Below are 23,060 nucleotides of genomic sequence, written 5' to 3'. Positions count from 1 at the left end.
CATCTCAACAATGGGTCCAAATGGGCAGGCTCTACATCCTCACATCTCTAGATTCCTCAGAGGTTCTTCAAACCTTGCTCCATCACCACCAGGATGCGTTTCCCATCCTGGAACCTCAACAAAGTACTAAATGCACTCACACAACCTCCCTTGGAACGACTCTCTTCGGTGTATCTCAAGATTATTTCCTAAAGTCCTGTTCCTTGTAGCCATTACCCTGGTACACAGGGTTTCAGAATTAAGTGCACTTTTGGTCACAAAGGAGCTGTGGCTCTTCTAGCCCAACTCAATGGTACTTAAACTCGATCCAACCTTCCTTCCCAAAGTCAAGTCCTCTTTCCGCTGGTCACAAGACGTAGTGCTGCCGTCTTTCTGCCCATCTGCATCCCATCACAAAGAATGGATTTGGCATAAGCTTGATGTCCGCCGTGCCCTGCGCATCTACAGACATACTAAAGACTTTTCGCAATTCTGACTCCATATTCATATCCTTTCATCCTTCTTCCCTGGGAAACAAAGTCTCCAAGGTTACCCTCTCCAGATGGATTAAGGCTTGTATTTCCCTGACTATGAGTCTCTTAATCTCACTCTCCTGGGGGTTGGGGTGGGGTTACGGCCCACTCCACTTGAAGTGCGGCCACCACAATGGCATTCACGGCTCATACTCCACTCTGAGACATTTGCAAGGTGGCTAGTTGCTTGTCTATTACTCCCTTCATGTGTCATCATAAAATATCTCCCTTCCTTCCCTTCAAGCAGCCTTTCTGCCGTAGGGTTCTGCAACAAGTAGTTTAGCTACATCCTTCCCATCCATTTATTTATTTATTCGATTTCTATACCACCCTTCCAAAAATGGCTCTGGGTGGTTTACAGAGAGAAATAACAAAGATGAGTCTTTAGATGAGTCTAAAGACTCATCTCTTTACCCAGGCCTTTTAGCTTTTTAACTTTTCAACATTTTAAATTTTGGATTTTTAATTGATTTGTTTTAAACAGTTTTTTTGTATTTGATTTTAATTGTTTTGTGTTTGTTGTGAACCACCCTGAGACCTTGGGTTGGGGCGGTATAAAAATGCGCATAATAAATAAGATGGATCCCTTTCCCCAAAGGGCTCACAATCTAAAAAGAAACATAAGATAGACACCAGCAGCAGTCACTGGAAGTACTGTGCTAGGGGAGGATAGGGCCAGTTACTCTCCTCCTGCTAAATAAAGAGAATCACCACGTTAAAATGTGCCTCTTTGCCAAGTTAGCAGGGGATTGTCAGGTGCCATTGTCACTTGCAGCTTGGGCATGTCCCTATCTGATCTCCAGCACAGGGGGAAAAGGAACATTGGCTTACCATGCAGTGCCTGCCTGGATGTATATAGTTCAACTTGGTTTTTTCTTTTCACGGGCGGGGGGCACTTTACTACATTTTTCTTGGGTGGTGCCAGCTTTCAGGGATCCACAGATGTAATCTCTCTTCCTCTCATCATCCCTTAACAGTTCTGTTTTCTCCTTACCTTATGCCTCTTGTGTGTTCCAGGTTTTTGCTCTTACCAGTAGTTAGGCCACTCAGCTCTTTCTACAACATGCGGTGCTCTCGCATCAGTCCTAGAACTGGGACTATGGCACCTCTGGCAACAGGAAATCTTTCTCATGTGATTCAGTCCTGTCTCAAACATTCTCAGTGTACAAACCTATCTGATGAGCTCCACTCACAGGGTTAGGGTTATGGTACTCCAAATGTGGCCACACTACAGATTTATATAAGCACAGTATATTATTAGCATTTTTGTTTTCAGTCCCATTCCTAACGATTCCTAGCAATGGAATTTGCCTTTTACACAGCTGCTGCACACAGAATCAACACTTTCAATGAGCTGTCCACCACGACCACAAGATCCCTCCTCTCCTGGTCAGTCACCGACAGCTCAGATCCCATCAATGTGAATGTGAAGTTGAGTTTTTTGCCCCGATATGCATCACTTTACACTTGCTAACATTGGGCTGCATTTGCCATTTTGTCGCCAACTCCCCCAGTTTGGAGAGATCCTTTTGGAGCACCTCACAATCTTCTTTGGATTTCACTACCCTAAATAGTTTGGTGTCTGCAAATTTGGCCATCTTGCTGTTTACCTAAACTGCTAGATCATTTTTTAATAAAATAAAAAGCACTGGTCCCAGTACAGATCTCTGGGGGGACCTGACCTCATACTTCCCTACATTTAGAGAACTGTTCATTTATTCCTAACTTCTGTTTCCTGTCCTTCAACCAGTTATCAATCCACTCATTAACCTGTCACCTTATCCCATGACTGCTAAGCTTTATTCAAAGAGTAAACTTTGGTGCAAAACTTTGTCAAAAGCTTTTTAAAAGTTCAAGTTATACTGTGTCAGCTGGATCACCTTTATCCACACACATGCAGACATTCTCAAAGATCTCCAAAAGGTTGGTGAGGCACCTTTGCAGGAGCCATGCTGGTTCTCCTTCAGCAGGGCCTGCCTGTTCTTCTATATTCTTAACAATTTTATCCTTGAGAATGCTTTCCATCAATTTGCCCGGAACAGACGTTAAGCTAACCGACCTGTAATTTCCCAGATTGCCCCTGGATCCCTTTTTGAAAGTCGGTGTTACATTGGCTACTTTCCAGTCCTCTGTAACAGAGCCTGATTATAGGGATAAGTTATATATTTTAGCAAGGAGGTCAGCAGTTTAACATTTGCATTCTTTATGGTCTCTCGGGTGGATGCCGTCTGACCTTAGCGATTTCATTTTTACTTGTTCCAAACAGGTTAGAACATCTCTCGTCACTATCTAACTTGGTTCTTTAGCCTCAGTCCCTTAGAAGTTTGGTTCGGGCACAGATATATATACTCAGTATCCTCTGCTGTGAAGATAGATGCAAAGAAATCATTTAGCTTCTCTGCAATCGCATATCCTCAACCCCTTTCACTCTCTCATCTTGCAGATCAACTGCCTCCCTGGCAGGTTTCCTGCTTCTGATATATTTAAAGAAGTGTTTATTCCCCTTGATGCTTTTAGCTAAATGTTCCTCAAACTCTTTTTGTCTCCCTTGCATTTTTTCTGCCAGAGCTTGTGTTACTTCCTGTTTTCTTCATTTCGGCAGGTCTTCCAATTTCTTTTAAAGGGGAAGCATGTTTTCTTCCCCTTTATAGGTTCCTTGACTTTAGTTGTTAGCCATTCTGGTATCCTCCCAGACATGGTGGTACCTTTCCTCCTTTTTGGTATACATTATATCTGGGCTTCTATTATTGTGGTTTTAAATAAACTCCATGCATTCTGGAGCAAAGTGACTCTCCTGATTTTCCCTTTCAGTTTTCTTTAAACCAAACTCTTTTAGATAAGTTTTCTCTTCTGAATTTCAAAGTGTCTGTGTTTGGCTTCCTAGGTGATTTCCTCCTCGCATGTATCCTGAATTTTTATTGGGTGTGTTCTTCCTCCTTATTATGCCTCTCCTGCCCTGTTCATAGATGACTTAGAGGAGGATCACTCTTTGGACAAAACAAGCTCTGGATTCTAAGTAGCTAACCCTAGGTACACAGGAAACTGCTTTATACCAAGTCATTGGTCTGCTAGCTCAGTATTGTCTACAATGACTGACAGTAGCTCTCCAGTGTTTCAGGCAGGAGTCTCTCCCAGCTGTTATTGGAGATGTCTGGAAATTAACCTGGGGCCTTCTGCATGCAAGTAGACCTGCCACTGAGTTGTGGCTCCCATCTCCTAAGGGGAATGTCTTATAGCAGAGAGCGCTCACATGGCTGTCTACATGTCAACCAGCAAAATGCAAACATCGGCCAACTCTGTTTAGCAAAGGGGACAATTCATGCTGGTTACTGCAAGACCAGGTCTCCTCCCCTTCCTTCCTGGAAGGGAAGACTGCAGACATATCACATGCAATGATGTGTGCTTATAGTTCTTCAGTGTTTAGATGAGTCATGGACAACTCTTGCAGATTTCCCCATCTGCACAAGCCACAGTTTGGTGTTATGTGTGGGAAGGGAAGAAGACTGAATTAACAGAATAACTAAGACATCTACTAATGCAGGGAAAACGGGAACAAATGAAAAGGAAGTATATAATAGCAACTGCCACTAAATGGCATAAGAGGAAATAGGATACCCTCTTATATGCCAAAATAAACCCATTTGGGTTGTGAAATAATGCACTTAAGTGTTTGTAACATGCTCTAAACAAATATTATTTAACTTGACCCTTAGCCAGTAAAGTGGGTTTTCTTCTGGGAAATTATGAATTAGGAAAAATTCTGGCAAGTTTTAAGATGCTCTAAATAGATTGATCTGATCTGGCATGTTTGTTTGTTTAATGTATACCGCCCAAAACGCATGTTCTCTGGGTGGTTTACTTGACTTGTATGTTTAGTAAACAAAAGCAAAGTACTCCATGTAAATTGTATATGCTGTAAATATCTCAAGTCTTTTCCTACTAGCCACAAATTTGATTATAGAGAGAATTCATTATAGCACACTTAATGTGCATATTTATATTCAAACACATTCAAAACTAGATGGGAGAACTTCCTGAGCTCAACAAAAGAAATGAGGTAGATTGAAGTGAAACCAAAACTAACAACCTGATTCTTGGTTTCAATTATTATGTGAATTTTGGTGTGGGTGGTGGTTTAAGCCCCCTGCTTACAAACCAGGTGTGTGTGGGGGGGGAGGGGGGAAGGCAGGCAGGCACTTTCCCTAGCCCCAGGAAAAATCACCTGAAAAAGTTACTTAAAACTTTGGTATTACCCACACTTGCCTGTGTGGCAGTCGGCCCCTCTCTTACCCTAAAGAGTGAACCAGGAGTGAACCCTGTCTTGTTTGTCAGGCAGTGACCTCTGGGGATCAGCCACTCAGCACATAGTGACCGGGGACCTAGAGGGCCTGGCAGCAGGAAGTCAAGGGGGTCTTTATTCCCAGAGGGAGCCAAGAGGGTAATGAGAGAAAATGGGGAGCAGGCTTCGTGAGCACCAGCAATGAAGTCTTGCTGCCTCATGACCAACAGCCAGCCTGGAGACTTCTCTCATGAAAGAACATCTGCAGATCCTTGGGAGACAGGATTGCAGGAAGCTTCAATTCTCTCCTGGAGTTTGGGGTGGGTTCAAAGGGGAAGGAAGCCAGGGCTTTTTTGGCTTTGGAAAGACTTAGCCAGGGAACCATGTATTAGTTAGCCTGCATTCGATTACTTTATTCTGGTGCTATGTAAATCCTTACAACTGTTCTATTGTGTTTGATTTGTAACATAACCTTCTAAGAAACCCTAGCCTGAGCCCTTTTTATCCAACCAGGTTTTGTAGAAGTCCCTGTACCGTGTAAAGAGGCTTTTAAAGGTTCCTTGCTACTGGGGGTGCTTTTTGAATTATCCTTGCAATAGGGTAACCACAATGTTTAAAGCGTGCCACTCCAAATACCAGCTGGGGTATTCTTTGGAAGTAAGCATGTAAAGTACTGAGTATTTGTGTTTTACCTATAACTCAAAGCTGAGAAAGCCTCAGACCGAAGCAGTCTGTAGTATTTTGAATAAAGTTTTGCTCTTTTTCTTTATATTTCACCTGCTTGAGTGGATTTTTAATTTGGGGGAAAGGGGTTTACTCTGGTACAAACACGTCTCATGTTTGATTGCTCAGCAGCTCACACTCCCAAGTTTGCTCTTCATGTGTTGGCTGCAAGTGGAGGGTTTCCTGTACTTCTCCATTGGTAAAAGGAGAGTTTCCCTGGAATTTTGCCCACACCAGGGAGGGATTAAACCCTGTTAAAAAGTAGGCATGCTGACAGCCAGGGTTGTAGCAAGGTTGGAGTGGGCCCAGAGACAAGATTTTAAAATGCACCGCACCTCACTGAAGCTCAGCTCATGAACAGAACATCATCCTAAATTATTATTTTTTAAAGGTTTTGTAAAATGTGGATGATGCAAGTCATTTAATGGTACTAGAGAAAGACATGATGTTCTTGTAGCTCCAGGTCTTAACACTCACATCAATTTTGGATGATGAATACAACTGAAGGAAGCCCGGGCGGGTGTGCGGCTGGGGGTGTCAATCATGTGACTTGCCTCTGGGAGGGGCCCAAGGCAGTGGGCCCCCAGACAACTGTCTCCCCTCGCCCTATTATAGTTATGCCCCTGGTGGCAGTGATTACCAATGGGACAGTTTTAAGTTTTAAAGGAATAGCCTTTGAGCAAACATGGAGGGAATGAATCAGCATTTTTCTTTCCCCCACATTGACTTGCTCTAAGACAAAGACTGGGCTTAAATCTGCTATTCGCTACAGCCTGATAAAAAAAAATTTTTGTTTTCATTCATTATGTTGCAATGATCTTGATCAGAAAATTTATTTCCTCTTTTTGGAAATTGATTCCTTCCCCCCACAGAAAGAGCAGTAGAAAACGTTCCTGAAAAAGCTTTATTCAGTACCACTGCCCCAGTGGGTAACTTAAAAACACACACACACAAAACCCAGAAATAAAAGCAAAGACTTTTTAACCTGGCCTTAATATTTAACAAAAGTTTTACGTGAACAAGCTTTGAAGAGCTGTGGGCTTGTAGACACTCCTTCCCACTCCTTCCACTCTCCATGAGGAGAGTGAAATCTTCCCTTTCATTTTAAAAAGAAATCTCGGTTCTGTGTTTATGTATAAACACTGGGAACTGCAATTTTACTAGATAAAAGTAGAACAAGCTGACATATCAAACACTAGGCAGCAAACTGCAGCTCCCAGAGTTTGTATGTAAGTCTGAAGGTTTGTTTTTAAAGTGAAAGCAGACTCTTTCACTTTCCTCTTGCCTGAGGAGGGATGGGGAGTGTTCAGTTCTGTGGCTCTCTCCAAGGCTTTGTTTCCCACAGTGGGGTGGGGGGAATGGTTTTAGGGTGGATTTCGGTGCAAGTCTTTAGCAAGACCAGAGTTAAAGCTGTTCTACTTCAGTACCTCTCGAGACTTACGGAAAGGCATTGCACTGGTTTCCACTTTAGTAAGACATAGATCTCCAGGGCTCAGCCATGGTGAAGTCAAAGCACTTTGTTTAAGCAGGATGAAAGAATGTTATAGATTGTTGTTCAAGGGCTGTGATGCAAGTTTTAATTGACTAAAAATGCCAAGTAATGCCTTACAACAGTGGGTTTAGTGGAGGAGGGAACTTCCATTGAACTAACACCATAGTGGGGCTAACTTCTAGTAAAACACAAGTAAAACTTTACCCCAAGTATAACTGGGCTTTATGTTTTGGGTATGTATTGATTTGTCCACGTTCTGCTTATATGCTGGAATGTATAGTTGCCTTGTATGTTGCATCATAGCAATGGATGGAAGTGAAGATGACTTTATACTGTATTGACAGTTGAACATGAGGTTTAGTGGTGTAAAGCTATTGTAGCTACAGCTTGTTACATGCTTCTTGTGCAGTTTCATGTGAAATTGGCCCTCAATTGTAGTGTACTAGATTTTTCTCTTATGTTCTAACTTGCTAAAACAAAGCTGTTGTTTCCTGAGGGCTACTCATCATATTGCTCAGTCCCTACAAGGAAATAGTAGCTTTCTGCTATTTTTCCTTAATGTTTTCAGTGACCAGTTTTTTGAATATTTTGTTTTTCCTCTTTTCTTAGCTGCTGTGTCTGCCCCGTTTGATTTTCAACTTCTATATCTTTCTCAATATTTTTACTGTCTTGCATAAATGCAAAGAAGCTTATAAATCAACTTGGTCTAGTATGAACATCTGTGAGATCTGTTGGTGTGAAATACTGAATAAGTGCTTAATTCTGGCTTTTGCAAACCACGACAGAGACAACTGTGTATGGTCACCAGGATAGAGTTCTGTAATAGATATTGATCTTAGCATTCCCCCACCCCCAAGGGAATGATCCCATAAATACATGCTTGTTGTACGCAATCAGTTGCAATTAAATGCCCTATTGTAGTATTCAACAACATGTACACACATTTGTATAAAAATGAAATGCAGTAGGCTTTAAGCAGAATTCCTTATCCAGTCATAATGTAGCAAATGATTATTTTATTTCCCAGTTTGCATCCATTTATTGTCATGTCTTCATGGTTGAATTTATGGATACAAAAAATGTAAATATCACACACAGCTCAAGGGAAGAGTTGTAATTTGTATACAAAACTGTCCAATATAGTCTATCAGTATTCATTTTTATATTCCACCTTGCTACCAGTAGGCACTCAAGTGGCTAGCATATAACATTCCTAGATGTTGGGCTGGCTTAGACACCCTAGCAAATCATAGTTTGTTGGGTTGTGAATGTAACCGTACCAAGCTCATGTGCTCCTTTCTCCCTCCCCTTACCACCTCAACTCATGCACCCAGAGAATGCTGGTTTGGATAAGAGACAACACCGTGGCTTAAAGATTGACATGATACTACACTGTACAGGAGCTAGTGGGGTAAGGGAGAAGCTCAGCAAGCATTGGGTCTCATTGATGGAACACTTGCTCATGACACACAGAGGCTGTGCACACAAGCAGCCCTATCCAGGCTTTGGCAGCCCTACCTGGGTTAGAGCTGTTTGCGTGAAGTGCCGGGATTGGGGCTGATCTTGGCATTGTCCCCCTGGGTAGCCTAAATTTTCTATAACTTGGGCTTTTACCAGATCTGGGGTTGTGTGCAGCCCAAGCAGACATTGAGCCAGACGCCTAAAGTGCCTGTCTTGAAGGGAAGTCCCTCTATGAACCGTGCACCTCGTGCAGTGCATCTGGAGGCTAAGCTTCATGTTTCCAGCTTCCAGAGATCTGTGTGGCTCAGAGTAACATGGATCGTCCAGGGCCTCCACTTCCCCTAGGGATCTCCCCAAATCCTCTTTAATCTGTCCTGGGTGGTATAGTCGCCTCTGGCCCACACTGCACCAGGCGGCTGAGTGCTTATGACCTGTGCTGGGTGCTTTAGAAACAGAGGGGGGAGTGGGGGGAAAATATGTGGGAAGGGAAAATGTTAAGTAGCATGTTGAAATGTTTCTGCTACTGCATATTTGCATAAACATATCTGTTTTATATTGCATACTTGTGAGTTCAGTTGCTGCTTGTGCCCTCAAAAACCCACATGTTAAAAAGTGTGTGTGTGTGTGTGTGTGTAGGGGGATGATGCTTAACTTGCAATGGTAGGGTGGGAGGGATATTAAGGCCTTTAGGACCAGGCTCAAAAATTACCTAGGTGCACCTCTGGGTTTGCATGCCGCACAGCAAATCAGTGATCATCTGGTGGGATGGTAGGTTTGGCCCTGTGTTCCTCCCTGCCCCATAAATGGTCATGTGAACAATCTAAGAGTAGTAGATTCAGTGATTATGACTGCATGTGGCTGTCTAGTATCTTCCAGGGCCCCAAGATCAGCAAAAAGCTCACTACCCCAGTAGTACAATTAGTGCAAGGCAAGAATAACCTCTAAGAAGGTTGGAGTGGGCATGAGAAAATTCTCAGGTTTCATATTCTGCCATCTAGTTGAAACCCTGTTCAATGTCTCGTCGTATTAATGTAGCTTCCATTAATTGGACACTGCACACTTAGATAAGGAAAATAAAAGTTCAGGGTTGCTTTTTCTCCCCAAGTACAGTTATCAAAACAGGAGAACATTTGGTACAGCCCTATTCAAAATGGCCTTTAGATAAGCATGGATAAGTCACCTTGTTGGCCTGCTTGGCTTGTGCAATTCACAATTATTTAAATAGGTATTTTTTAATGGATTATCTAATGCTAATGAGGATTCTTTAATCTTTACTCATTGCTCATGTGATTATTGCTTTAGAGGCTAGGCATTTTTAGTTCAAATATGGGGAATTTTAATGTGTGCCTGCATAGAATCTCCTGGACATAACTGCAATATGGGGGGCATAAACCCTTCAGAAGGGGCTACAATCCCTGCAGTCAGTTTTGCTAAGAAATGAAAGTTATAGGTGTTTTTCCTTTATAATGAGTGAGTCTATGGGATATTTCCTTTTGGTTTGATAAATGAAGGGCAAAAATGTAAACATTGCTTGCATGGAAACCACTGGAGCTATTCATCTGCAATTTGAGGGGCTTAATGTGCTCCCAAGGGATAAACATGTTTACAAGTTTCATCCATTATGCCAAGTTAAGAAAAAGCTATTTTTCTAAAAGCCAGGAAAAAACCCTTCTATTGAAGAGATATCCTTCTCTTCAATTGGCAGCTGTCAAACTTCAGACAGAATTTGTAAGTATACCTGTATGAAAATCCTTGCATCTTGCTCTCTGTAGTTTGGGGGGCTTAAAGTCTTCGAAGGAGCTACAATCCCTGTAATTTTCATTCAGTTCTGCCAAGTAATGAAGATGTTATAGGTGTGTTAATGACCCCATTCATTGTCTCTAATTCAAAGCGACCCATGCAAATATGGGGAATACCGTGTTTCTAAAATTCAGCAGACTCGTGTCTTTAATTTTTTTAAAAAACTTGGTTTAAACAGCAGCCTTTCTTCAGCTGTTACTTGGTCTGGTGGTCTCTTTGGTATTGGTAATCTGAGTAGTAGTAATACATAACCAAGTATTAAGATTTGGGGAGAATATCACTTCCCAGCTCCTCTACCAACTTTGTGTAAACAAGTGCACTCATACAACACCTATGTGGCATCTTGTAAGATAAGTGGTCAAATGAGTTTCCTCTTGCCACTCCATCAAGCATGACAAAAATAAAGACCAGTTAATGGGAGTGAGATAAAACCCTACCTGTCACTTACCTTTAATTCATTACATGTATGCATCCTAGAAAAGATGAAGATGCACTGAAACACATTTTGTGGTGATCAGTTAAGAGAACACTTTACTCCTATAGAATAGACCTGTTGTGAAACAATTTCATCACTGAAATATCTACTCTCTTTTGTATTAACATTTTATTAAAGTTTAAATGAGATTACACAATCAAACTAGCAATGATACCCCGCACAGATGAAGGAAAGGAAAACAAAAACACAGCAGGAAAAAAACAAAATACCACTATTATCAAAACCTGGACCAACTACAGCCACAGGTATCATAGTTCATATTTAAATCAAAGAAGAGTTCAACAAAAAGCTTTCCAAATATTAAACTTACTTAGTTTGTCCATTCTCCTGAATGCATTTTCTCTGGCAGCCCGAGCTGTCATCTCTCTCATCCAGTCTTCTATATCTGGGGCTGCAGTGGCTTTCCACGACTGAAGAATAAGACTTTTAGCTATTAATAATAACCCATTGATCCTTGTGGTGGCCTGGTATCATTCCCAACATTGGGCTCTGTGCCTATGCAGTAGCCACCATGGAAGGATTCATCAGCTCCTTGAAGCGCTCTGAAGCTCTGCCCTTTGTGCGCAGAGTGCACTTGCTCTCTTTTGGCACCAGAATGCTTTTCTTTTCAATTTTCTCCTCCTATTACTAATAAAGCTCTAATAATAATCCATTGTTTCTGGCCTTCCAAGAAATCAGAATGAGGTGGGGGGGAACAAACCAAGAGCAATCTTGGTAGTAGTAATAGAGAGCCAGCATAGCATAGTGGTTAGAGTGCTGGACTAGGACCCGGAAGACCTGAGTTCAAATCCCCATTCAACCATGAAACTCACTGGGTGACTCTGGGCCAGTCATGTATCTCTCAGCCTAACCTATCTCACAGGGTTGTTGTAAGGATAAAAACCATGTACACCTCTTTGAGCTCCTCAGAGGAAGAGTGGGATATAAAAGTTTTTTTGAAAAAACTTGTCTGGTAACTTGAGGTTTTGCTTAAGTACAAAGTTAATTCTCACAGATACTTCTCTCCAAAAAGGGCAACTCACTGTATAGTGCCATAAAAAATGGATCAGATTTGCCCCTGGGGTACCACATTGCCAACATGTGTCTGAAGTTGTTATCCCCAGTGATCAGGATCTTACTGGGGACCAGTACTCTCTTAGAACTACTTTTTGTTGAATGAAGCAGAGTTTAATGTTGAGGGTAGACTGAGGGATGCCTGGAAGAGCACTGTTCTGTTGATAATCTGTAAGATTCATGCTCAGTTCCTTACACCACTTATTTTTAACATCATTTTACACATCACATAAAACTGAGATGTCTCTACTTAAACCACAAGTGGATAGGAGAAATTCATAGTTCCTGCTTGTGATACTCAGTCTTCTGTACCCCAGGAGTGCTGAAACTCTGTTTTGAATTTTTCCCACTCAGAACTTCCCAGCTGCACTACTTGCTACTCTTGTTGTTGTAATTGGGATTGTCCAATAATGCAGATGTTCTGGGATATGGTTTTGATTAGATGTGGAAAGATAAAGCAGTGATAGACCAGTCATATAACTGATCTGATATATAGCATTACAGTGATTTATTGCTTGACCTACTGTTAACTGCAAAAATAGTTTGAGTCAATAAATGGAGACAACCAAACCCATCAACATATAGAAATTAAATTAATAAAACCTAGGAACTGGGAATCATGCCCAAACGCAGACCAAAATCATCCAAACTGCATTTTGGAAAAATCTGAATACATGCTACCCCCTTGCTTCAAAAGCTCATACAGGGAATCCTAACACACATCCGCCAAATACAGTTAAAACAATACAGTATTATTTAACCCAATACTGTGAATTCTCTTTTCTGCCTTCCATTCAGGAGGAGAAAAATAATGGCACTTCAAACAGAAAACATTTATCTATATGACCTTTTTATTTCTAATGTATAACTAGCTGAACTGGTCACAGAGCTTCTGTGCCTCTAGTTTGCCACCATCACCCTGCCGCCATCACCATCTTCCACCTCTGCTCGCCAGCCAGCATCTGCCGCTGTTCCCCCCCCCCCGGGGCTTCGCCCACCTGCCTGCTGCTACTCCCCCCACTGCCATTTTCTTGCCAGGCAGCCAGCTGCCCTCTTCCCCCACTCAACAGCCAGGCAGCCGGCCACCACCATCTGCAACCATTTTGTTTCCCCACCAGCCGGCTTCCCCTATTCTCTTCCTTCCTGCCTGTCCCCATCACTGTCCGACAGCTGCTCGAACTCCCGCGAGAGCTGCCACATGTGGAATTAGTGACGGGTATGCCTAAGAGAAATAAATAAATATTCTATATAATGATTCTGTATAATGGCAGAAAAGATTCTATATAATGGCAGAGCTATGAATCCTGTTAGCAACTGATTACTGAGTTAAAATATTTATTTAGTTATTTACTTACTTACTTCACTTTTATACCACCTTTCTGCCTTGACAAAGGCACCAAAGCAGTTTACAATATTAAAAGAAGCAAATAACAGATTAATAAAACATTGTCTCAGGCTGTTGGTCTCTTCAAGAGCTGAGGACAAGAGCTCCCTGGCCTGGGCCCCTCCTTTCTTGCTTTCCTCTCAAGGCACATTGGTCTTTCAGTACTCCTGGGAATGTGGAGGGGGAGGGCCTCCCCCAGCAGTCCTCACAGGCCAGAGGTGGTCTCTATGGGGGCCGATGTTATGCTCTCCCCTGGCTTGGGCACCTCCTTTCATGCCTTCTTCTCAGGGCACACTGGTCTTTCAGTACTCCTGGGAAGGTGGGTATAAAGAAGATGAGATCCAAAGGTCATTTCTAGTCCACACACTTCCTGCATGAAAAAAAAGATTTTCAGTCAATCACCATATTAGTTTAGGACCTTATACAGCTTACAGTATTGTTCAAGAATAAGCAAGATTTGGCTATGCTTATGATTTGGCCAGTGATGGTCAAATCATACTGAAACCCGGCCACAATGCAACTGAGTTTATTGTGAGGAGATCACAAGTAATTTAAGGTTTGATGACAAAGCCATATGATGGGAAAGAAGAGTGTTTTCTAAGCTGGCAACCAGTACAGGTCTCTGGATCTTGTTTGTGCAGGGACTGTGTACAGCTATATTCCTGCGTTTGACCAGCAGTTGATGAGCAGCTATTAGGTTTCCAAGGTGCTGTCCATTCTGGCAACACGTGCTAAGCAAGCCAAAGAAGAAAAGGGTGAAATTTGAAGAAAAATCATATTTTCAAAGGGTTTGAAAATATGTTGATGGTGTGATGCAAAAACATCCTACTCACTGACAGGGAATGTTTATCTTGGGAAGCAAGCTGAAGGACTGCAGTAAAGGCAAGTAGGCCTGCAAGTTGTGGAGCAATATGTACAGCCATGGATCAACACTTGGGGCTGCTTGTTGAAGCATGTGCAGAGCGGTGATTCAAATGAGATCCCTCTCAATGATCAAAGGATGTGCCAAGAGCGCATCAGCACATAAAATCCACCAGTGACCGGGTAGGTGTGTTCTTGCCGCATACTTGATCTTGTGTGTGTGCAGAGCAATGTTCATCTGAAATGGCCCTTGGAGAATGGGGGGGTGGGGGAAGTAACTTTCCCCCAGTGTGTAGCTGGCAGAGGCTCTTCTGAGCGTGGGGTTGACCTGTGTAGGCACTATAAGGCACAAGAAACAGACATATGCCCAGAGATGCAACCACACTCACAAAGGGGAACACTGTCCTGTGTTTGGCTTGGATGAATAGAAGATGTTGGTATTGTGTATACCCAGGAAGTCTGTGCACAGAACAGCTGACAAACCAAGCAAAAGATGTGGTGATTGTGGGTGACTGCCCTGTAGAATGCACTTGACCAGCTACCAGATTGCTTTCAGATCAGTCATAGTGTGTCTTTTCAGCCGAAATGCTGAGAACTGAGATGTTGATATCTGGATCCTCATTAGTGTAGTGTTTGAAATGTTCATTTTTCTTTAATAGCTCACATTTTCAGTTAGTCATGCAGCCACGCAGGACACAGTGGTTGGGATGTGGGGGTCACCACTGCACTCCGCTGGAATGAAATGTTAAATTGTGGGTTCTGTGGCCTGAAAAAGTTGGGGGGCATCCAATGGGACTACTCAGGAGTAGGAGGTTCTACTTGCATTTAAAAAAATCATGGCTCCAGATGAGGATTAAGCTGTATACCAATTGGGAGGAGGGGATGATTTTAGAAAACTGTGAATAACCAAAACTACCCCCCACAATAACTAAACTGGTATACAGGGAGGTGGCCCATGAATATGTGAAACCACTATTTGAGGGCCACCTGTATATGTAATAAAAGTGTTATTAATGTGCTTGCAAAAGGAAAGTAAACAGTTTGAAATTTGTAGGATTTCAACTTCAAACATTATTTTATTATTCTATTCTACTGTAAACTTTAATCATAATAAACTTATGTTTGAGAAAGATCTTTTCTTGGGCATGATTTCATTTTGGAATTATTTATTTGCTTATTGAGTGTTTAAAATCTGATGATTATATTCAGAATTTCTTTTTTTAAGTAAACTCCCCCCACCAGCATATTCCAGTATAAGAAGTAGTGCATTCAGCTAATTTAGGTGGTATAATTGTTCATGTAAAATTTGGTATCTGTTTGTCATCAGGAAGTATGACCATTTCGCACAAACCAACAAATTCTTCAAAGTATACAATAGATAGTATGTAGCTTTTCAGAAGGGTGAGATTATAGTTTCATCAGAAGAATGTACTTGTATGAATGTCGAACATGTCTTCACTTTTTTAAAAAATGGAAGATTTAAAAACACTTAACATTTTACCTCTTTTTTTTGGCCTGTGCGGAACTAAAATATAAAAATCTGCAAATGTTGTTGGTTTTTATTAGCTCAAAGCTTTGTATTGCTGTCAGTGGGAAAGACTAAGTGTAATTCTTGCACCTTGGAGGGATGGGGAAGCCCCCTGCAAAACATGTTGGATCAGAGAAAATGGGTCAAAAGAAATGTGTACACACCATGAGCAATAGTGTCTGGGTCTTACTACTGAATTATGTTTATAATAGTAATTTTTGTTAGTTGTTAATTTTTGAGTGTGGAGATGTGCACAAGCATGTTTCTGTGAAAACCAGTCCAACTAAGGGCTTGAATGTGTCTTCAGATGATCGGAACATGACACAGCTTAGATTACTATATTTGATAATTACATGAATTAGTGTACATTCCTTAGAAGTGAGAATCAACAAACAATCCATTGTTGCATAAACTCATTACATCTCTGAATACGTAGGAAAGCTTTTAAATATATGAAAGGTGATTATGTGCTATGGTGCATACCAGGGGACATAATATTGACCTGAAGATTTCCTAGGCCTATAATTGCTTTCCTTGTGTTCCATTGAATTGATAGTCCATTGATTATTTTACAGGCTTCATGTACCCTCTTCCTTTTGGGTTTGTTTTTTAGGTGCGGCACAGGGTATCTGATCAGGTAATGGCTTTGAAGATGAACACATTAAGCAGCAACCGTGCAAACATGCTGAAAGAAGTCCAGCTCATGAACAGACTTTCACATCCAAACATATTAAAGTAAGAAAGGAGGGAGGGAGGGGTGTGGGTACAAAGGAATTCTTTCAAATTTCTGTCTAGAAGCATGAAAGGACCAAAGTAAGGGGTAAATAAAATTTTTAGTTAATGTCTCTTAAAAGTTCAGAAATCAAAGGGTATTTTATTTAGTTTACATACTTATATCCCACCCAAAACTTGCATCTCTGGGCGGCTCACAATAAACTACAAATTACAACAAAATAAAAAGGCTAAAACCACAACTTAACATTTAAAACAATGTAAAAAACTATCAAAATAGTATCTAATTGAAAGCCTGGGTGAACAAATGTGTCTTGACTGCCTTTTAAAAAGTTGTCAGAGATGGCGTGGCTCTTATTTCAGCAAGCAGCGCATTCCAAATCCTTGGGACAGCAATAGAGAAGGCCCATCCTGAGTAGCCATCAGACGAGCTGGTGGCTCTCCTGATGCTCTTGGTGGCGACCCGGATGATCTTAATGGGCAGTGGGGCTCATAAATACCCAGGAGCTAAGCTTTATAAGTTAGAACCACCACCTTTTATTTTCCTGGAAACATATTGGCAGCTAGTGTAGCTTTCTCAATATTGGATTGATATGGTCTCTCCAAGATGATCCAGAGACCAACCTGGCTGCTGCATTCTGGACCAAATGCAGATGGCAGCCCCACATAGAGCACATTGCAGTAGTCAAGTCTGGAGATTACCAGCAGATGTACCACTGTTCTGAGGTTGTTTATGTCAAAAGGATGCAACTAGCATATCGGCCAAAGCTGATAGGAAGCATCTCCTATCAGATAGGAAGCACCTCTGGCCCCCACTTCAACCTGAGAGACCAGGGAGAGGAGTGGCTCCAGAAGCATCCCCAGACTGCTTACCTGTTCCTTCTGAGGAAGTGTGGCCCCATCCAGAACAGGCAGATCAAAATTCCGGCTCTGCACAATAAGTACCTCCATTGTATCTGGATTCAGTCTCAGTTTATTCCTCATCCAGCCCATCACTACTTCCAGGCAGGCATTTAGGGAGGTTATGCTTTCTCCTGATGTTGAAATGGAAAAATAGATTTTGGTGTCATCATCCTACTGTTAACACCCTGCATCTCCTCATGATCTCTCCCAACGGCTTCACGTAGATGTTAAACAACATTGGAAACAATATGGATCCCTGCGGGACACCATACAAGACTTCAGATTTTGAAGAGCGACAGTCTCCAAGGGACACCATCTGGAATCTGCCCAAGAAGTAGGAGACTGATTTTGGATCAGCCTTCCATTTGTTAGAGGCATGTTTGTGTCTTGTGAAGGAAGGCATGTTGGGAAGGATAGCTGCCTGTCCACCCTTATAATTCCTAATCCCTTTCTTGATTGTGTATATCTTATCCCTGGCCTCCATTTCCCTATCCAGCCACCTACATTCTTGATTAAGTTTGCAATGGCCTCCTGTCAGCTGTTCTAGAAGGCAGGTTCAGGAAGATTCCATCTGCGGAGAGACTGTGTCCTGACAGGTTGAAACTATAGTGCATGTTCTCCTCTTCTGCCCCTTTTACAGATATAGTCGTGGATGAAGACCCCCACCATCACACACAATACTGTGAAGTTTTGTGTCCCAGTGTGTAGCGTCTGCAGGGCCATGACAGTTCCCTCCTAGAGGGACTGTGGGCTGAGCCTACAAAATCCAGTCTTAACCTCAACTCCTACACAAGCTATTGTAACCACCTCTTTTTATTTGCATACTTTAATTTTTCTTATGTATTTTTAAACACTCTTAATTATTTTTAAATACTCTCACACATAGAGCCCTTCTGGCCAACTGTTTACTAGGATGCAGACTTCTCTCTTGTAAACAGTCTCAGTTCTATTTTAAATTTTTATATTTAATTAAAAAAAAAAACTTTCTTCCACCTTATTACTACCCTATACTTTTATAGCTTCATAACTGTAGTTTCTTTTTTATATTGTACCTCTGTCTGTACCTCATGTATTCTACTACTCTTATGCTGGTCTAAGACCGAAATAAAGGTGGGTGATTAAGTGTACATTCAGTTGATAAAATATGCAGATTGAACAAATGTGTGCACATCTTATATACTGTAAATGCGTAAACCACAGAGGGTGGGACAAGGGAGGGAGGGTGTGTGTGTGTGTGTGTGTGTGTGTGTGTGTGTTTATCATATTGGCTGTTTCCCTCTGTGTGTGTTAACTGTGCAGGAAGCCTTGGATTTTTGTCACAGGCCACTGAAAATCAGGCTGAATATCATTAACCTTTACAAACAGTAATAAAATAATGCTGCAACAATAATTTAAAACTTAACATACATTGAACCTGTTTGATGTAGTGACTAGTGTTGGACTTGGGTTGAGGAGAATGCTGTTTTTGAAACCATGAAGTTGGCCCATCATTACAGGATGATGGGAGAGAATGTTTCCATCTTAGTGAGGATAAACTGGATATGCGTGTGTTTATGCATCCCTGAGTTGTTCTCAGTAAAGGCTGCATTCAAATATAAACTGCTAGTTGAAGTAAATTCTGTTGATCTTTTTCAAGCATCTTGTAATGATTTCCCCTTCTTTCTCGAAACCTTAAATTTTCAGTTCAATAAGATTAGAAACTATCTTTTTAAACTGTATGCACAATTCGGTTTTTAGTATTGCCTGGATTCAGACTTCAAAATACACTCATACTATTGAACCTGTGTTCTTTGTCACTTGATCTTTCAAGCTTGGCCATCTTTGGATGGAGCTTAGATTCTAAATTTTTAATATTTCTGTTTAATAGTGGGGGGAAGTTTTATGATTTTTAATATGCACTTCGGAGCATTCGTGCCCCAAGGTATTTGGTTGCCTGAGATGAGATGCAAACTATTGTGTTGCCAGCATAGTGTAGTGGTTAGAGTGCTGGACTAGGACCAGGGAGACCCGAGTTCAAATCCCCATTCAGCCATGATACTAGCTGGGTGACTCTGGGCCAGTCACTTCTCTCTCAGCCTAACCTACTTCACAGGGTTGTTGTGAGGAGAAACTCAAGTATGTAGTACACCGCTCTGGGCTCACTGGAAGAAGAGCAGGATATAAATGTTTAAAAAAATAAAATATGCCACTTTGCCTCAGAGCGCACTATGCACACTGCAACCAGTTCCACTTTCTCCAGGATTTAAAGTTAGCAGCCTCTACTAATTGCCCTGGCCCCCTTTTTTCAAAGCTTGTGAGAATTAGATCAAGAGCCTGCTCCAGCAGGCTCTCATCCTTGCCTCCTATTCACTTGCTAGAGTCCAAGCGAGAGCGTCCGTTCTGATCTGTGTAACCTTTGGATTACAAGGCCCCCTGCTCCACCCTGCAGTTTCCTACCTGATGGTGGCAAGAGCCACCATCCTTCTAGTCCTCCTTTCCCTCTCCACATCGTGTGCTCTTTGCCTGTTCAGAAGATGATGAAATTGGAGCAGCAAGAAATGGTTTTTCATAACTTCCAGTGTGGTGCAGTGGTTAGGGTGTTGGACTAGGACCATGGAGATCAGAGATCAACTCCCCATTCAGCCATGAAACTCACTGGATGACTCTGGGCTAGTCACATCTCTCAGTCTAACCAACTTCTCAGGGTGGTTGTGAGGATAAACACAACCTTGTACCTCTAGGCTCCTTGTAAGAAGACCAAGATATAAATGTAATCAATAAAAAAATACTTCCTGGCACTCCTGATTCCTACCCTCTGCCTGTTCAAAAGACAGAAGGTAGGATGTGGTGGGGAGGGTAGCTGTGGCAATTGGCATGTGTACACACTACTGAAATATTTTGGGCAACAGCCTCTGACCCTATGAGGCAGCCAATCTGCTACATGCAGAAATCTGTGACTGTCTCACCATAACTCATTAATGGACCGACCCTGCTTCAAGGATCCTTTATACAAACCTATCCAATGCTCAGTTTCTGTCTTAAATGTCTGGAGGGGGGCAAATTTAAAATGTTGCTTAATGTTTGGCAATGAGCTTGTGTGACTAGTGACTTGCTGATTAAATCCATCTTGAGCAAACAAAACAGAACAAAAACAAGTCTCCAAATGTACTATCTGTTCTTTGTAAAGAACAAAAATCTCACATAGAGAGTAGCAACATTCATCAATCCTTCTCTTCCGTGAAATAACAAACAATTAAATGAGCAGATTATAAGCCCAATGAATCCAGTACCTTCAATAGGTTCTGCAAAATAGTCATTCGGATTTCTATGCTGTGTCTTTCTGTTTATTTTAAGATGCATGTAATAGGACTTTAAAAAAACTGTATGCATTAATGTGGTGGTTGTAGATGAAAATAAGAAGGCAGACCTCAAACACATCAAGCAGATACAGTGAGGGAAATAAGTATTTGATCCCCTGCTGATTTTGTCCGTTTGCCCCCTGACACAGAAATGACCAGGCTATAATTGGAATGGTAGGTTTATTGTAGCTGTGAGAGACAGAATAACAACAAACAAACCCTCAAAAGCCCAGTGCCCAAAAGTCAGTGATGGATTTGCATTGTAGTGAGAGAAATAAGTATTCGATCCCTTCACAAAAGATGTCTTAGTACTTGGTGGCAAAACCCTTGTTGGCAATCACAGAGGTCAGATGTTTCTTGTAGTTGGCCACCAGGTTTGCACACAACCCAGGAGGGATGTTGTCCCACTCCTCTTTGCAGATCCTTTCCAAGTCAGAAAGGTTTCGAGGCTGATGTTTGGCAACCCGAACCTTCAGCTCCCTCCACAGATTTTCTATGGGATTAAGGTCTGGAGACTGGCTGGGCCACTCCAGGACCTTCATGTGCTTCTTCTTGAGCGACTCCTTTGTTGCCTTGGCTGTGTGTTTTGGGTCATTGTCATGCTGGAATACCCATCCACGACCCATTCTCAATGCCCTGGCTGAGGGAAGGAGGTGCTCACCCAAGATCTGACGGTACATGGTCCCGTCCATCGTCCCTTCGATGCGGTGAAGGTGTCCTGTCCCCTTAGCAGAAAAACACCCCCAAAGCATAATGTGTCCACCTCCATGTTTGATGGTGGGGATGGTGTTCTTGGGCTCATAGGCAGCATTCCTCCTCCTCCACACACGGCGAGTTGAGTTGATGCCAAAGAGCTCAATTTTGGTCTCATCTGACCACAACACTTTCACCCAGTTCTCCTCTGGATCATTCAGATGTGCATTGGCAAACTGCAGACAGGCCTGTACATGTGCTGCCTTGAGCAGGGGGACCTTGCGGGCACTGCAAGATTTCAGTCCTTCACGGCGTAGTGTGTTACCAATTGTTTTCTTGGTGACTATGGTTCCAGCTGCCCTGAGATCACTGACAAGTTCCCCCCGTGTAGTTCTGGGCTGCTTTGTCACCGTTCTCATGATCATTGCAACTCCACGAGGTGAGATCTTGCATGGAGCCCCAGACCGAGGGAGATTGACAGTTACTTTGTGTTTCTTCCATTTGCGAGTTATCGTGCCAACTGTAGTCACCTTCTCACCAAGCTGCTTGGCGATAGTCTTGTAGCCCAGTCCAGCCTTGTGCAGGTCTACAGCCTTGTCCCTGACATCCTTCGACAGCTCTTTGGTCTTGGGCATGGTGGTGAGTTTGGAAGCTGAGTGATTGCTTGCTTCTATGGACAGGTGTCTTTTATACAGGTACTGTAACAAGCTGGGATTAGGAGCACTCCCTTACAGAGGGTGTTCCTCATCTCAGCTCGTTACCTGCATATAGTGAAAAGACACCTGGGAGCCTGAAATCTTGCTTGTTGATAGGGGATCGAATACTTATTTCCCTCACTACAATGCAAATCCATCGCTGACTTTTGGGCACTGGGCTTTTGAGGGTTTGTTTGTTGTTGTTCTGTCTCTCACAGCTACAATAAACCTACCATTCCAATTATAGCCTGGTCATTTCTGTGTCAGAGGGCAAACGGACAAAATCAGCAGGGGATCAAATACTTATTTCCCTCACTGTATTATGTGGTGGTGGCTTTCTGAAGTGATTTTAGTGTAAATCAGTGGGGTTTGAGAAAGGGTATGTCCTTATGTTTATTGTGTTGATTCTAAAGGTATGTAGCCTCTGGTTTCTGGAATAGCCCTAAAGATGAAGTGTACCGTCAAGTCAATTTCGGCTCCTGGTGCCCACAGAGTCCTATAGTTTTCTTTGGTAGAATACAGGAGGGGCTTACTACTGCCTCCTCCCACACAGTATGAGATGGTGCCTTTCAGCATCTTCCTATATCACTACTGCCTGATATAGGTGTTTCCAATAGGGAAACATACCAGCAGGAATTCAAACCAGCAACCTTCTGCTTGTTAGTCAAGTATTTCCCCGCTGTGCCACTTAAGTTGGCCTGGAATAGCCTTACCCTATACTTAAACAATTTGTATCCCTCTTTTTCACCTTGATAGACCCCAAAGCCTGCTTGCAACAAAAGAGAAAACAATCCTAATAGAAGTCTAAAAGAAATTTAAAATAATACAAATGAAACGGCAATAAAGTAGCAGATAGTCTTCATACTTGTTTGTTAAAAGTCCTGGTAAATAGTTTAAACATCAAGACATACCCTTGCCATCCAAAGGACATAATACTGTTGGACAGTGTATTCTACAAATGGGGTGTCACCACAGAGAAAGCCTACCCACAGTCACCACCTGCCTGATTTCAGCAGACTTTGACTCTCCTTGTCAGAGGAGAGCTGGTCTTGTGGTAGCAAGCATGAATTGTCCCCTTTGCTAAGCAGAGTCTGCCCTGGTTTACATTTG

General features: G+C 42.2%; 1 protein-coding gene across 5 annotated transcripts in view; it reads left to right on the top strand.

Annotated features, from left to right (window-relative positions):
• The window catches only part of TESK2 (testis associated actin remodelling kinase 2), a 108,422-nt gene that overhangs the window by 23,830 nt on the left and 61,532 nt on the right, over positions 1-23,060 (top strand). For all 5 annotated transcript variants that reach the window (XM_053248073.1, XM_053248072.1, XM_053248071.1 and 2 more), the window contains one exon: positions 16,203-16,324. In XM_053248073.1, coding sequence (XP_053104048.1) covers positions 16,203-16,324 — 122 coding nt within the window. The remainder of the gene's footprint in view (positions 1-16,202; positions 16,325-23,060) is intronic.

Source organism: Hemicordylus capensis, chromosome 4 (assembly GCF_027244095.1).
Source record: "Hemicordylus capensis ecotype Gifberg chromosome 4, rHemCap1.1.pri, whole genome shotgun sequence".
Taxonomy (NCBI): domain Eukaryota; kingdom Metazoa; phylum Chordata; class Lepidosauria; order Squamata; family Cordylidae; genus Hemicordylus; species Hemicordylus capensis.
This window is presented reverse-complemented; position numbering and strand designations above follow the sequence as displayed.